The sequence below is a fragment of the Electrona antarctica genome (genome assembly GCF_951216825.1).
Source record: "Electrona antarctica genome assembly, chromosome: 3".
Taxonomy (NCBI): Eukaryota; Metazoa; Chordata; class Actinopteri; order Myctophiformes; family Myctophidae; genus Electrona; species Electrona antarctica.
In genome coordinates, this window is record NC_136808.1 from 4999657 (window position 1) to 5015397 (window position 15741).

The window sequence follows — 15741 nt, forward strand, 5'->3', positions numbered from 1 at the left end:
CCATGAAGAAGTACATGGGAAATGTTGGTATGGTGTGTGTGCACAAATATATGAGAGAGAGAGAGAGAGAGAGAGAGAGAGACACACACACACACACACGAGGGCTGTCATACTGATTTTTACAGAGAATAATAATGAGAAGAGGTTGGCGTGTCTCCATTCTGGGAGTAGTAAAGGTCATAGTCAAGACATTTAAAAGGGAATCAATATAAGGGAAATGGTTAGCAGGCAACTGAGTAGTGGACCAGAAACTGTATACTGTACTTTTGCAAATTCAATTTTTATAAATCACAATTTTGTCAAAGGACAACATTTTTACCACTGGCATTCTTTCTTGGCATGGATTTATAGCGTAGGTGAAGGGAAAGACTTTCTTTCTTTCTTTCTTTCTTTCTTTCTTTCTTTCTTTCTTTCTTTCTTTCTTTCTTTCTTTCTTTATTCAAACGTTACCATTTCCTATGTATATGTATATGTATATGTATATGTATATGTATATGTATATGTATATGTATATGTATATGTATATGTATATGTATATGTATATGTATATGTATATGTATATGTATGTGCATGTGAGCACGGAAATAAATAGCATTTCTTTCAGTGTCACTGTTGCACAGCCCACACACACACACACACACACACACACACACACACACACACACACACACACACACACACACACACACACACACACACACACACACACACACACACACAGCCCCTCTTATGCCAGCTTTTAGTATGTGCTAACACAAACTTTGTCCTAAATCCCATTGAATTTTGAGTGTCCGTGTAAATTGCGTAACACAAACACTGAAGACGAAGGTGAGGTCGGAAATTCTGATTGGCCGGAGTGAGATGATGTACGATGACGTACGATATAAGAGCGCCCCTCACTTCACAACGGGTGTGATCTTTTTTTTAAAGTATAACAGGCCTTTGATTAAACAGTGAGCACAAGCACATGGTGTGACTGCTGGGAGGCTGACAGGGGGAGAGAAAGGCATGGTGTTAGCGGTGAGATTTGCCTCCCAGCATGCTGCATGAGGCATCCAGGTCCATAAATAAAACATGGCAGAAAGTATGCCTAATTGGGAGGAGGGCGAGTAGTTGAGCCATTGTGTTGTGGCTGTGACAAACAGGTCATACTGTCATGCTTCTGGCATATTTTAACTTTTCATGTTTTTCTCGTTAATGCCCTACTTACTACAATGTCACACTAAAGTAGCAAAGAATAGTCGATCTGCAAACTCTTGGGCACATGAGGTTTACCCCGACAGCAACTACATAGTGATTGATTGATTGATTGAAATATTTATTAACAGTTTGCAGAATTACAGTACATTTCAAGCACAAACTCAATACAAAGGCTGTTAACTGTGAGTGGACGACCCAATTAAGCATTACACTTGTTTACAAGAGGGTCCACCATGTTCAATTCATCAAAACATTTAGAGACGTACAAATAGACACTTCTATATAGACAAAGAACAGAACAGGAATTCATCATAATGGAGGTAAAAATGGAAAATAAACATATACAGTGAGGGAAAAAGGGGTGGGGGGGGGGGCGGTGGGGGGGGGGGGAATTTGGTTTATGGGGCCCCATGTAATGATTATAAATTCAACTATTGATCATTTTCTTAGTGATTATTCTATCGATACTTTTTTGTTAATCGAGAATCAACACAAAAAATTTACACAAACACATACATTTTTAATAATAGACTAGTCCGATTAACCACTTAAGCCACAAGCCCTATTTTATACTTGGTCATACAATGGTGTTGTGCAAAAATATATTGACACATTGTGAGCTTCTGAAGCTGCTATTTTCGTTTTTGTTTCGTCGCCTATAATGACAGGCCCAAAATAGGAGTGTCAAAGTGTTGAGGCCTACTGGACTCCAAAGTCCATGTATACTACAGATAAACTTTATCAGATATTATATTAAAAGATTATGTATCTGCTGTTGCACCCCTACATGTAATAACAATCCCCAAGGGCACTCTCCGATGAATGTGTTGTGTTCGGACACACACTCGCCTCACCATGTTCGAAGGGGGCACACATATTTTAATGTTTCGTTTTATGAATATTATGAATATGAAATGTATGAATATTTTAGACGTCCCCAATATGAAATATGAAACGTTTTCATACTTGGGCTTGACATTAAGGCTTGTCCTGTTGTCCGGGACAACTAATAAATCCTTCCGGACAAGTGCATTCAAATTTAAGTGACTCTTGGTTTCACTTTTTCTGTGACATTCCTAGCAGCCAACAATATTATTGTGTGACATTATTGTCTGGCTTTCCTAATAATCACCTTTCCAATATTGTCCTCCATTTTGTTTCAGGAAAACTGAACCTTGCCTTGTGTTATTCTGTGGCTTGTTTATTTACTTTCAAAGGGAAAAACTATACCCAACATCACTTATTTATTTTAAACTGCTACCGCGTTTACTATGAAAACCTGCATTTCCCGTCAGTCAGTCAGTCAGTCAGTGCGTTGCGTCACACCACGTCATGAAAGGGACCGGTTCTGACATTCCATATGTTGATCTGACCTCATCAAACCCTGTACACTCAAGACACGCTCCATATATGGCCATGTAGGCCTACAGAATAAACTCCATATGTAGATCTGACCCCCCCTAATCACTATTTTGATCCACACTGTTCAAAGTGTTCATATTCACAACAGGCACTCTCATCAAGACAAGATGCCTGCTGTCCATCGTTGTATATGTTGATTTATAAAATAGGTTTAAAGTGTTTAAACTGATTTTGATGTGATAAGCAGTTTTGCTGCGGGGACCCCCTGGGACCCCCTCGAGGACCCCTGAGTGTCCCCAGACCCCATTTGAGAACCACTGGCCTAGGGGTGTCAGTACACCCAGAAACGCCACTGTTGAGAACCATTCAAAACTAGATAAAGTGCCCCTCGGTGATTTGAGCCTTTTTGTTCAAAACGGGCCAATCCTGTTTGAAAGCCAATGTTAGCCAATCAGGATGGAATATGAAATATCGGACAGATCTGTGTTGAGCACATGACTATAGAGATAGTGTGTAACAATTTGCAAGATTTTTGGACAAAATATGGAGGAGTAATATCAAAAACTGTGTTTTACAAAAGTTGGCCTACTGGTGGCACTATAACAGGCCGTTCTGGAAAATTTGGGGCAGAGGTTCATCGTTGGCATCCAGGGAGTGTGTGCAAAGTTTGGTTAACGGTGCCGGAGATTAGCTGTACACTGACGGACGGACGGACGGACGGACGGACGGACGGACACACACACACACACACACACACACACACACACACACACACACACACACACACACACACACACACACGCACACGCACGCACGCACGCACGCACGCACGCACGCACGCACGCACGCACGCACACACGGACGGAGTGTAAAACATACTCTCTCTCCATGCCTTCGGCCTGGTGGAGACAACACATTTCTTCAATGCCAATGAATGACCTGATTCTAACATACCATGATGAGAGCTGGGTTTCCCTAATGCCAATTTACAATAACACTTTAAAAAAAAGACACTGCCTGACAGGTATCCAAACCTTGTTAAAACAGGTACCAAACAGTGGCGGATAGTCGGATACAGAACATGCCTATGACTGTGCCTCGAAAAATCTCCCTGCAGTCTGTTTTTTAGATATTATAATGGCCGGTGGATGACGTCAATATGACAATTGAGATGAATAACCAATTTATTCAGACGCCTCCCCGAAAAGGCCTTTTTGTCCTGACCACTTATCCATGATTTATATACATTATGGATCATTAGTATGCACTTATGGTTATTCGTCTCAACTGCCACTGTCTCTCTGATTGTCTTTAATGCTTTGAAAAGTTCAAAGCACTTCAATATAGAAAGTGAAGTGGTTGAAGTAGAAAGTAGACGACCATGGAAATAGTAACACTTATGTGAATAAGGAAGTACAATTCCTCTCTCTGTGTGTCTCTCTCGCACGCACGCACGCACGCACGCACGCACGCACGCACGCACGCACGCACGCACGCACGCACGCACGCACGCGAAAAGTTCAAAGCAATCACTTCAATATAGAAAGTGAAGTGGTTGAATAAGGAATAAGGAGGTACAATTCCTCTCTGTGTGTCACGCACGCACGCACGCACGCACGCGCACGCGCACACGCACACGCACACGCACACGCACACGCACACACACACACACACACACACACACACACACACACACACACACACACACACACACACAGCAAAGGGAATTTGTTAGTGTTAGCATGGGCTTACTGGCTGGGGATTCGTTGTGGTTCTCCTCATCGGAGTCAGCGAAAACTTCAGCCAGTTCCTGGTCTGACATGTCAGTCAGCTCTGTCAAGTCGAGGAGGTCAAAGTGCACCTCCAAGGAAGACACACTGCTCAGGGGCTCTGCAAGGGCGAAAAAGAACAAATGTATAATAACAAATGGTCAGTATGAAGTGGGAAAGGTTACGATATACAGCTATACCGCCAAGCGAAACATACTCTCAAGAAGGCGGATCGAATAATTCATAGCCAGATTCATACCCAGAAGCAGGTGGACTCTCCAGACAACAGCCAAATCAAGTCTTTGTTTAATCCATTTTGGGCGGGAACCCCTTTTATGTTATAATTTAGCTATTGAAAAATAGCAGATCTACAAGCTCATAGCGCGCCACCGAGTGGCGCGCTACGAGCTTGTAGGTCTGCTATTTTTGAAAAATCGTTAAAATGTGGCGCAAATCATTGAATATATATTTCAGAGCGAAAAATTTTAACTAAAATATTTGCTTCTGGGGGGTCCCTGGAACTACATATTTTGAGATGGGGGTCCGTGGCCCAATAGAGATAATTCTGGGGGTCCTTGACATGAAAAAGGTTGAGCACCACTGACATAGAAACATGGGTTTTTCCGAAAAATATTAGGATTTAGAAGCCTTTTTTTAATCGACCTCAGTCCTAAATCCACATTTCCGTGTGCTGCTGTTTTGCCCTCCTCACTCACCTTCTATACGCCGCATTGTGATGCTTGTATAAATCGGCTATTTTTGGCAAGTGACACTATACCGCACAACAAAGCATAAATCAAGCGATCAATTCGGTGTCTGAGCGAACAGACTGAGAAAATAATGTAGCAATCCGATTTGAATCATGAAACATTTCAAACCACGTATAGGAATGAATGTGGTGCAACACGGAAACATCACTCCTTATTCCACTGGTTCCCAAAGTGGGGTCCGGGGACCCCCAGGGGTCCCTGAGGGAGTTCCAGGGGGTCCCCAGCTAAATGATAGTTTGGAACCAAATGGACCCTTATGGGTCTGTAACTCTGAGAGTGTACAAATGGAACCATTTGTACACTCTCAGAGTTAAATTAACATTGATTTTACAATATAAATTGGGGGTCCCAGAGATAGAAATGCCATTAAATGGGGGTCCATAGCCTAAATGCATGTCAAACTGGGGGCCCATGAAATTAAACGGGTTAAGAATCACTGCTAGAGCCGTAACAATCTTCTCTTATGGGGGTCTCTGGCATATCTTTTCAAATGGGGGTCTGCAGGGGTAATTAGTGTCAATGTGGGGGTCCTTGACATGAAAAAGTTTGGGAACCACTGCTTTATTCTCTCTCCCTACAAAACAAGGTGGCCTGCATTCAACGTGAGTCTCTGAGTCTGCATGATGTCAGTGAGTTAGCAATGATGGACAGCTTGAGTTGGGAATCAAGAAGAGCACTCTGGTGTGAGGCTGGCACCTGTTTTTTGTTTGTTTTCCTGCTGCAGCATCAGATCCCAAACTGTTACACTGAGGAAGCACAGGTTTCTTGTTAGCGAACCGGTATAGCAGCAGCAGCGTGCCTGGCTCAGCATTCCAAAAACGCTGCTTTATACGTGCGAGTGTGGAATGCAGTGACACCGCTCTGTGCCGTACGTGTGCTTTGTGGGGAACATATAACCTTTCACAGGCACAAGCACACCTGCCTCTTTTGTACAGTGGGAGAGTGAACTGTTATGGGGGGGAAGCTGGGGTGTACAGTACAGTAATATGTTAGTGTTAACACACGCTCACGCACAGACCACTGTAAGGAAGTTGTCTGGAACTCATTGGGACCACAGTGACTGCAGGCTGGTGGTATAGTGTATTTTTGGGTTGTGTGTATGCATCAGTGGATGCCTGTCTGAATTCATGCACGGTGGACGTGCTGTGCAAGTAAAAGACATGAGCAAGAGTCTCATTGAGTTGAGTGGGTGGGATTCTATTTGTGAAGAAAAAAGAGGGGGTTATGGATGACAAGTTGAAAGCTGCTTTTCCCCCCTGTGTGTGTCAGCCTTGTTTTTATTTATTTAAAACAATGCTTCGGGGTTAGTTTTTTTCTGCTCTATCGTCCTTGACAGTTTTCTCCCTTCATGCTCCCGACAGAAAGAATACAGATTCATTTTTCAGTTGTTGTTTTTACTAGAGTGGTGATAGCAAAGTAGGCCTAGAACATATGGAAAGACAGACCCTCCTTGTATTGCACCAATCATTTGACACATCATTTGACACGGGTCATATGACAGAGAAACATACAGTACTTAGGCTACTTTCCTTTTTTCTGCCTCTTACAGTATGTCATACAGTATCTTCATCTTGACATTTTTCCACACGCAGCAAAGCGAGATATTTCTCTTTATATATATCGATTGTTTTTTTAGCCCATTTTTCTCCCAGTTTAGTCTTTGTTTCAATTTCCTTGTTCTGCTGTTTTACGAGGTCTGAGGAGCCCCCACTGGGAGGACATGGTAGCCTTGAAACCATAGACTAATGAGGTCTGAGGAGCCCCCACTGGGAGGACATGGTAGCCTTGAAACCATAGACTAATGAGGTCTGAGGAGCCCCCACTGGGAGGACATGGTAGCCTTGAAACCATAGACTAATGAGGTCTGAGGAGCCCCCACTGGGAGGACATGGTAGCCTTGAGACCATAGACTAATGAGGTCTGAGGAGCCCCCACTGGGAGGACATGGTAGCCTTGAGACCATAAACTAATCTGCCACAGGAATAAATCTATGCAGTGACATTAGTCTGGCCATGCCATGAGGCTCCAAACCTGATACCCGACAAAACCCCATAACAAGCTTATTGAGAGCCGGTATCAATACGCTTTGGGCTTATCAAGCCTGCTATAGCGGCCCATGCCGTCATGCTTAAACAATCAATACAAGAGGTGTCGGCCTAAAAGTGTATTCATATACCTGCCAACCAGCACTGCTCGCGTAAACAAAATACACGGTATACACACATTAACCAGTTTCTTGATTATTTGTATCTATAGTAAAAGATACTGGTTCTGTTCAGAATGTATCGTCACCTCCCGTCTTTCCACAAAATAATAGAAAATGCTCGATAGGTGTACTCATTATCAATAAAAATGAACGAGCTCAATTAGGAGTCGCTAGCACAGAGAGCACAACGATTGCCCTCCACGCCCAGTGTCCCTCCTTCATTCATGGCCAATTGTGCTTGTGTAGAATAGATAACTTGGCAACCACCGTGGTGGATTTGATCATAGACATATAAACGTAGACTCCCTTTCCGGCTCTGAGGCGCGTGTCACAATTGAAGGCACAATTTTCCCAAGATTCCTTGCAAAGCATTTGCCTTCAATGAGCCCTTCCACATGCGTAACATAAATCCCGGCTTTGTGTTCACTCTTTAATGTTTTCTGTTAGTAATCTAATCCCCCCTGGCTCTGATGTTGTATTGTTGTATTAATAACTTTGTTGTTTGTGTTTCTTTGTTTGTCTTGTTTTGTATTGTAATGTATTGTCATGACTGTTAGATTTTTTTTTTTTTTTTTTTTAAACCTTCAGCACTGCACTTCCTGCCTTCATTGGGATACACGTCGCTCCAATGAACTGCGACGGCCAGTGAGGCATCTATTTTTTATAATATCTATGGATTCGATCCCATATAGATTCCACGATGATAGAGAGGTACACCCTGTGCCACCTGAGCACCAACAGATTCTGTGCTGCCTTTAAACACAACTCTAAAAAAGTAGCCACATAGAATCTAAACATGGCTGGGTAAAGCCTATAAGGACTGGATTGTATGTATGTGGGTCATGTGCAAAACTGTGGGCAATTTCAATCCACTATAACTATATCCCAGAGATGATGCAACAACCTTCGCGCCAAAGACTCGAGGGTCAGCGACCCTTCCAAGAAATGATAGATGTTGATAGATGTGGTGTTTTGTTTTCTCTGCCTGGTGAAATAATAATCTGCCTGGATAAGGGCTTTACGTTACAGATAACGTTACAGTCTACAACGAAGTCTATAACCTGGAGGGATTGGTTGATCAACAATAAGACTAGCTACAGTATAGAGCGTCGCAGTCCCGCCCCCTCGAGAGACCCGGAAAATAAATCCCCGTTCATTTTCCTCATAGACTTTTCAGAAAGTATTTATTTAAAGCCGCGGACAAAGCCAAAAAACCCACAACACTTTTTTTGTTGTTTTTCTTCTTTGTAATTATTTGTTTGGTCCAAAACAAATTTGTTTGTTGTCATGATTTGTCACGACAAGAGTTGGCTTTGTACGACGCTTATAAGGTCTTTAAATAAATACGTTTTGAAAAATGCATTGGAAACTATTTCCTGGGCCTGGCGTCGTCATGAAAGGGGGCGGGACTGCGACGCTCTATAGAGGCTGGCTTATGTATACCCCATTGCTTGATTGCTCTGTGATTGGTTAGTCCGTTTTTAAGCCAACCGGATGATAGACACTGTAGTTCATCAGTCAGTCAGTCAGTCAGTCAGCCAGCCAGCCAGCCAGCCAGCCAGCCAGCCAGCCAGCCAGCCAGCCAGCCAGCCAGCCAGCCAGCCAGCCAGCCAGCCAGCCAGCCAGCCAGCCAGCCAGGAAGCATGCACATCTCAAACATGTTGACAAAAATATACATACAGAAAGAAGGTAGGAAGTCACACCGTTCTTTAAGCTCCCAGTAGTTTATTAGGAAATTGTCAGGAATCAACGTTTCGACCCCTCCGGGTCTTCATCAGGAATCATGATGAAGACCCAGAGGGGTCGAATCTATGTATGTCCACTTTGTCCAGCTTGAGATGTAATGCCAGTATACATTACACTTGGCCAAGGGCAATGGAAGGGAGTATGTGACTAGCATGCATGATTTTCATTTGCATGCAACATGAAATCAAGTTTACCGACTGGGAAACGTCTAAACGACCAGGCTGTAGAACATCTTTATTTCAGTGAGCAGTATATATTAAGCCTATATAGTCAATAAAGAAGGCTCTTCGCATGAGTTAATCTCACATCCATGTCCACAGAGCACAACCAAGCAATCCATTAGCATGACATCTGAGATCAGCCACTTGAGCTCTGGTTCTTTGGGAGAAAATAAGGTCTTAATCCGATTCTTAACCCATTTAGGCCTGACGTCGAAATTTAAAAAATGTCTTCTAAATCCTGACAGTTTTCTGAAAAACCCATGTTTCTTTATCAGTGGTGCTCAATCCTCCAGCAAGGGACCCCAAATATGTAATTGGCCGCCGGCCGCCATCTGAAAATATGTTGTTCCAGGGACTCCCCCAGAAGCAAAGATTTTAGTTAAAAACGTTAGATCTGCTATTTTCCAATAGCTAAAGTATAACATAATGCTTAAAACACCATCTTTACCCTGACCTGGTGCCATGTAGATAAGAACAGCAAGGTAAACATCATCTTTACCCTGACCTGATGTGATGCAGATAAGTGTGTATTATATTGGCCTGGGGCGTGGCTCAACGGTCCAGGCACCTTGGCTGGTAATCCAGTCTGGCAGTGTGCCGCGGGTTCGACTCCCGATCCCGACGGCCTTTACTGCATGTCATCCCCCCCCATCTCTCTCCCCATCTCCTGTCAGCCTACTGTCTGTCCCTCCATAAAAAATATAAAATAAAGGCGAAAGCCGAAAAAAAAAAACATTACAAAAAAAAAGTGTTTATTATAATACATGAATGTTCACTGACGCAGACGCAGGGCAGATACGGTCAATAAGCCTCACTCCCAATCTTCCGCCGTAGTCTGAAAACCCACCTTTTCAGACTCCGTCATGGCCCGTAGCACTTGCCCTACCCGCTTAGATAGCACTTTATGTAGACTTAGATAGCATTTGATACAGACTTATAGCATGTTACGTAGACAGCACTAGAATTGCATTGTATGTAGTCACACCACTTTATTGCGAACGCAATAAGCAGCTTACTATGGAAGCCAGGCAAAACTGTCTGTCTGTCCGCCCGCCCCCCACACACACACACACACACACACACACACACACACACACACACACACACACACACACACACACACACACACACACACACACACACACACACACACACACACACACACACACACACACAGCTAAATGCCTAAATTGTAAATTGTAATAATATCCTGTACAATGGTGTGAAAGTCACAGAGCATAATTATAGTCCACGGGGAATAGGATTAAACATAATCTCTTGGTTAAAATTACAAAAATCTGAGCATTTACAAAAAGAGGGAGATAAATGACATAATTAGGCGGGAGAAGAAAAGGAGGAGAACAGGAGAGAAAGAGGGAGGATGATTCCATCTCTGGAAGCAAGACGGTGTTACAATTGAATGATTATATGACTCTGAATGAACCCAAGGCTGAATGAATTAAGGTGTACGAGTACCGGTTGTATTGAAATTAAATGAAAAGGCCACGGCTAATTAAAATGGAGAACATTGAGGCTGTGTTTGTTATCTACAACAGAATGATCTACAATAGAATGATCCTGCAACAGGTATCTATATATTGTCACTTTGAATGGTATTGGTAGCTACCACAGTATAGCTGTTTATGCGCACGCACGCACGCACGCACGCACGCACGCACGCACGCACGCACGCAACGCACGCACGCACGCAGTATTAGCTGTTTATGCACACACACAGGGACACCAATGGTGGAAAGTAACAAAATACATTTAGTACAATTTTGATACTTTGGTACTTTAAGTACGTTTTGATGTCAATACTTTTGTACTTTTACTCAAGTACATTTTCAATTCCAGACTTCTACTTGTAGTATTTCTTACATTATTGATATTTTTACTTAAGTAAAACATTTTGAGTACCTTTTCCAACACGACACACACCCATGCGCACGCTCGCACGCACGTGCGCATGCACGCGCGCACGCACGCACGGACGGACGGACGGACGGACGTACAGACAGAGCTATTGAGTGTGGAGGGAATAAGCTTGCATGAAGAACAGCTCTTGCTCTGACAGAGCGTTCCCACAAGGCCGAAAGATGCTGACCTGCTGCAGCTACAGGGAAAAGAGCGGCGAGAACCAGAATCTGTGAAGAAAAAATGATGGGTATAATGGAGACTTCAGGAGGGTGGAGAGGGAGAGCAGAGAATAGTACAGATGAAGTAATGGAGACTTGAGGAGGGTGGAGGAGAGGGAGAGAGCAGAGAATAGTACAGAAAGTATAATGGAGACTTGAGGAGGGTGGAGAGGGAGGGAGAGCAAAGAATAGTACAGAAGAAGTAATGGAGACTTCAGGAGGGTGGAGAGGGAGGGAGAGCAAAGAATAGTACAGAAGAAGTAATGGAGACTTCAGGAGGGTGGAGAGGGAGGGAGAGCAGAGAATAGTACAGAAGAAGTAATGGAGACTTCAGGAGGGTGGAGAGAGGGAGGGAGAGCAAAGAATAGTACAGAAGAAGTAATGGAGACTTGAGGAGGGTGGAGAGGGAGAGAGCAGAGAATAGTACAGAAGGTATAATGGAGACTTGAGGAGGGTGGAGGAGAGGGAGAGAGCAGAGAATAGTACAGAAGAAGTAATGGAGACTTGAGGAGGGTGGAGAGGGAGAGAGCAGAGAATAGTACAGGAGAAAGTGCTAAAAGTATCAGAGGATAAGAAAAGAACACACTGTAGTAGAGCCAGCTACTGTAGTACCCTAAGTCAGACGGGACAGGACGATGAGGTTATTCTTAACCCAGACCTGAGGCTCTCTCTCTATACAAATGCCTGCTAAATCAGTGGTTCTCAAACTTTTTTTGTGTCAAGGGTCCCCAAATTGATATTAATTCGGGACATCCCGCATCTGAAAATGTTTTGCACCAGCAGGGACATGTGTACAGAAGTACACGAAGTGACACGGTGACCTAAAGTTACACAGATGCTGCTTTCCCCTTTCAGTTTATGGCCGCGGCAACTAGACCGTTTCCATGCTGGTGAAATCCTTTCCTTCTACGTGCCCCTACCTCTCCCCACTCCACATCCAATGGCTTTGAATAATTGATCAGTAACAGGGTTTCCCTCCCAGTGTAATGGGTGGCAGGCAGACAGATCATGCAGGGGACGTGCACACATAGACATCAAAGGGGGCTTCAGCCCCTGCCCTTTTACCCGTCTGTAAAACAACTGCCCTCTTCCAGACCACGAATGTAGCCTTTACTACACGGTGAAAGAAATGGAAATGCCCTCCTCTCCTTTCCATGCAATGCCGGCAGCATTCAGGAGAATTGCTTTTTTCCCCCCCGAAGTCTCCTGAACTTGAACACAGTATCTTGCGTTGAACAAATTTGTTTAGAAATCCATGTCGTTACACACCTGCATCTCCGCTAGCTAAAAAGAGTGCTGGGTTGCGCCCCGAAAATAGCTGATCTACAAGCTCTCAACGTGTCGCAGCGCGACGCGTTGAGAGCTTGTAGATCTGCTATTTTCGCTATTTTTGTCCAAAAGTGTTTTACGGATTTCAGCCCCTGCCTCCATCCAATCAGTGATGCTCTGATAACAGAATGGCCTCCATCCAATCAGTGATGCTCTGATAACAGAATGTAAGCGAGTGGCAAAGATGCAGCAGACCTGCACGCTGCCTCAGCCGACAGCTCTCCCTTCTGTATAGCTCACAACAATGCGACAGAACAGTCGTATAAGGCTCAAAGGTTAAATACAACAATAAAGGCTGACAAGTAACAGACCATAAACTACATGTTGTAACGGATATCGATTGTCCAATCACACCTGCTATGCCAGGGTTCTCAACCCGTGGGTCGCGGACCCCTCGGGGGTCGCCAAATTATTTTGGGGGGTCCCCAAATTATTAAAATAAATACACTTTTTTTGCAACTGAATGGCTGGATGCATACACCTTCCCTAATGATTATATCTGGTTTCAGTATTTATTTAGGGTGTTATTGTCTCTATTATTAAGGTTATTGTAGCAGTCAATTTATATTGGGGGTCCGGGAGGGGGCGGGGCGGGGGTCCAGAGACATAGCCAAAGCATTTCCGGGGGTCCCGGCCAAAAACGTTGAGAACCCCTGATCTATGCCACCGAGAAGAGATTTCCCACACGGTGGGTGTGTGCAGTATTGTTCTTAGACATATTTTGTGAAGGCATCATGTGAGGCATATACATCAAAGGTCTTAAATTATTTTAAGAAGTGTACCCAGAGGGGCGCTGCATGTCTATTTTATTCCAGGAACTAAGTCTGCATCTATCAATGTAATGTTACATGGGGTAGACGTTCCTCGTATCCTCATTATGCATCTCATCTCGTACGGATGTGCCCACCACCACCCGTCTACATACATGAGGAAAGATCAAAGAGACTAGAGAATGGAGGACGAGCTACCATCTTGTGGAGAGAGGAGAGGATGAAAGAAGATAACATATGCCCTTCTGAGCCACAAGGATAACCGCCGCCCGTGCTGTCTGAGCAGCATCTGCGAAAACCCCAGGGAGTCTGGGTGTTATTAGTCCAGTCTGACCAGCCCATGGTGACTGGGGCGGCGGCCGGGGGGGGGGGAGGGGGGGGGGGGGGGGGGGGGGGGGGTGTGGGGGTAGTGGAGACAGAGGGTACACAAGCATGTCAAGTTGGAGAAGCAGCCACAGAAGGGAGAGGTTATAATATAGAGGCACGGAAGCACAGTTCTACACTATAGCGCTGCAAGCATTATCCAAGCAATCTCAATGGCTTTTTTATTTATTTTCTTATTTTACAGTGAGTGAAATACACATAGGAGCTTTGTCAATAGCTCTTTTAAAACCCATTGGTGTTTTAAGCATTATGTTATGCTTTAGCTGTTGAAAATAGCAGATCTACAAGCTCATAGCAGCTTGCAGGTCTGCTATTTTGAAAAATCGTGAAATGTGGCGCAAATCTTTGAATATACAGTATATTCTTTCAGAGCGAACGTTTTTAACTCAAATCTTTGCTTCTGGAGGGGTCCCTGGAACTACATATTTTCAGACGGGGGTCGGTGGCCAATTACATATAATGTTTGGGGTCCTTGACATGAAATAGTTTGAGAACTGCACTGACATAGAGAGACATGAGGTTTTCAGAAAAGTGTCAGGATTTAGAAGGCATTTGTCAGAATCGTCCTCAGGTCTAAATGGGTTTTAATGCATACAAATTGATTACCTGGTAATTGTTAAATCATATAGAACGTAATATACTAATGGCGCACATATCATGACTAAAGTGCTCCCTCTGGTAAGTCTCTGTAGTCATACGGCCCTCCTTGACAAATGTAGTACCCGTGGTGATCGGGGCCTTTCTGCCTGGGCACCTATAGGTTGTGGAATGCATTGCCGACACAGCTAAGGCTAGCACCTTCCGTGCCTGTATTTAAATCTCATTTGAAGACCTACCTCTACACCAAATGTTTTTTTATAATTTGTTATTTACTTGACTGTACATATTTAAATAGATGGAGTGCCGTGATTTTTTTCCACCCTAAAACATGATCATCAGGTCTTATTGTTTTATAAGGATGTATAATTCTTTCAAAAAAAGTGTACAGTATATGTTAAAATGTTCATTAAGTATGACCGGTTTGCCTGGTGGGTGGTGATGGGTGGTGATCCACTTGAACTGAAGCCGCACCCACAGCTGTAGTTGTATGATAAAGGGGGAGGGGGTTAGGGGGGGGGGGGGGGGGTGGGTCTGATAGTGTGGTGTCACTATATTACTGTTTATTCATTGGCCCGTTTGACTGTCAAGGGTTCAGCCTCCAGGAAGAAACCCTAAATACAAAGTTAATACACCATTGCACATAAAAACGACTCCAGGGTGGTCTACTGGAGTACTGTCACCTCATAGACACATGAAAAACACATGAAAAAATTGTGGCACTCCATCTTTAAATATTGATACTGTATTTCCTGTATTTTTACTGTATTTTCTTTTTGTTTTTTTGACTTGTTGTGTCCATTGCTGTTTTTTGACCCTGCTCTATGCAGCACTTTGGGAACGTTGTTTTAAAGGTGCTATATAAATAAAATTCATTATCATTACCATTCATTATCATTGGTGTGCCAGGTGGACACATTATAACAGGATATCTAGACCGTCACCACTATTTCTGAGCGGTCTCTCTGAACTATAGTGTCCAGTCAGTGGACCAGATAAAGGCAGCCTTGTAGCCCCGGTATCTGTCTCTGAGTGTCTGTGGCCTGAGGCTGTGCCCTGGGCCACTGCGTTCCCATATAACAGGGGCAGCCTCTGTACACACTCATAGCACAATGCAGTCTTTCAGCATGAAGTGCATTTGGACTCAGAGGATGCGCAGCAGCAGCAGACTAAAAGAATGGCCGGCCATTGAGTGAATCAACCTGCACTGGATGAGGTGGAGCTGCGGATACCTCAGAATTATATATAT

At 43.8% G+C, this 15741-nt stretch overlaps 1 protein-coding gene across 1 annotated transcript in view; it reads right to left on the reverse strand.

The window, feature by feature from the left end:
- dbndd1 (dysbindin domain containing 1) overlaps positions 1-15741 on the reverse strand; it is a gene marked incomplete at its 5' end in the record, with an annotated part of 55331 nt that overhangs the window by 14864 nt on the left and 24726 nt on the right. The window contains one exon of the mRNA XM_079496865.1: positions 4315-4452. Coding sequence (XP_079352991.1) covers positions 4315-4452 — 138 coding nt within the window. The remainder of the gene's footprint in view (positions 1-4314; positions 4453-15741) is intronic.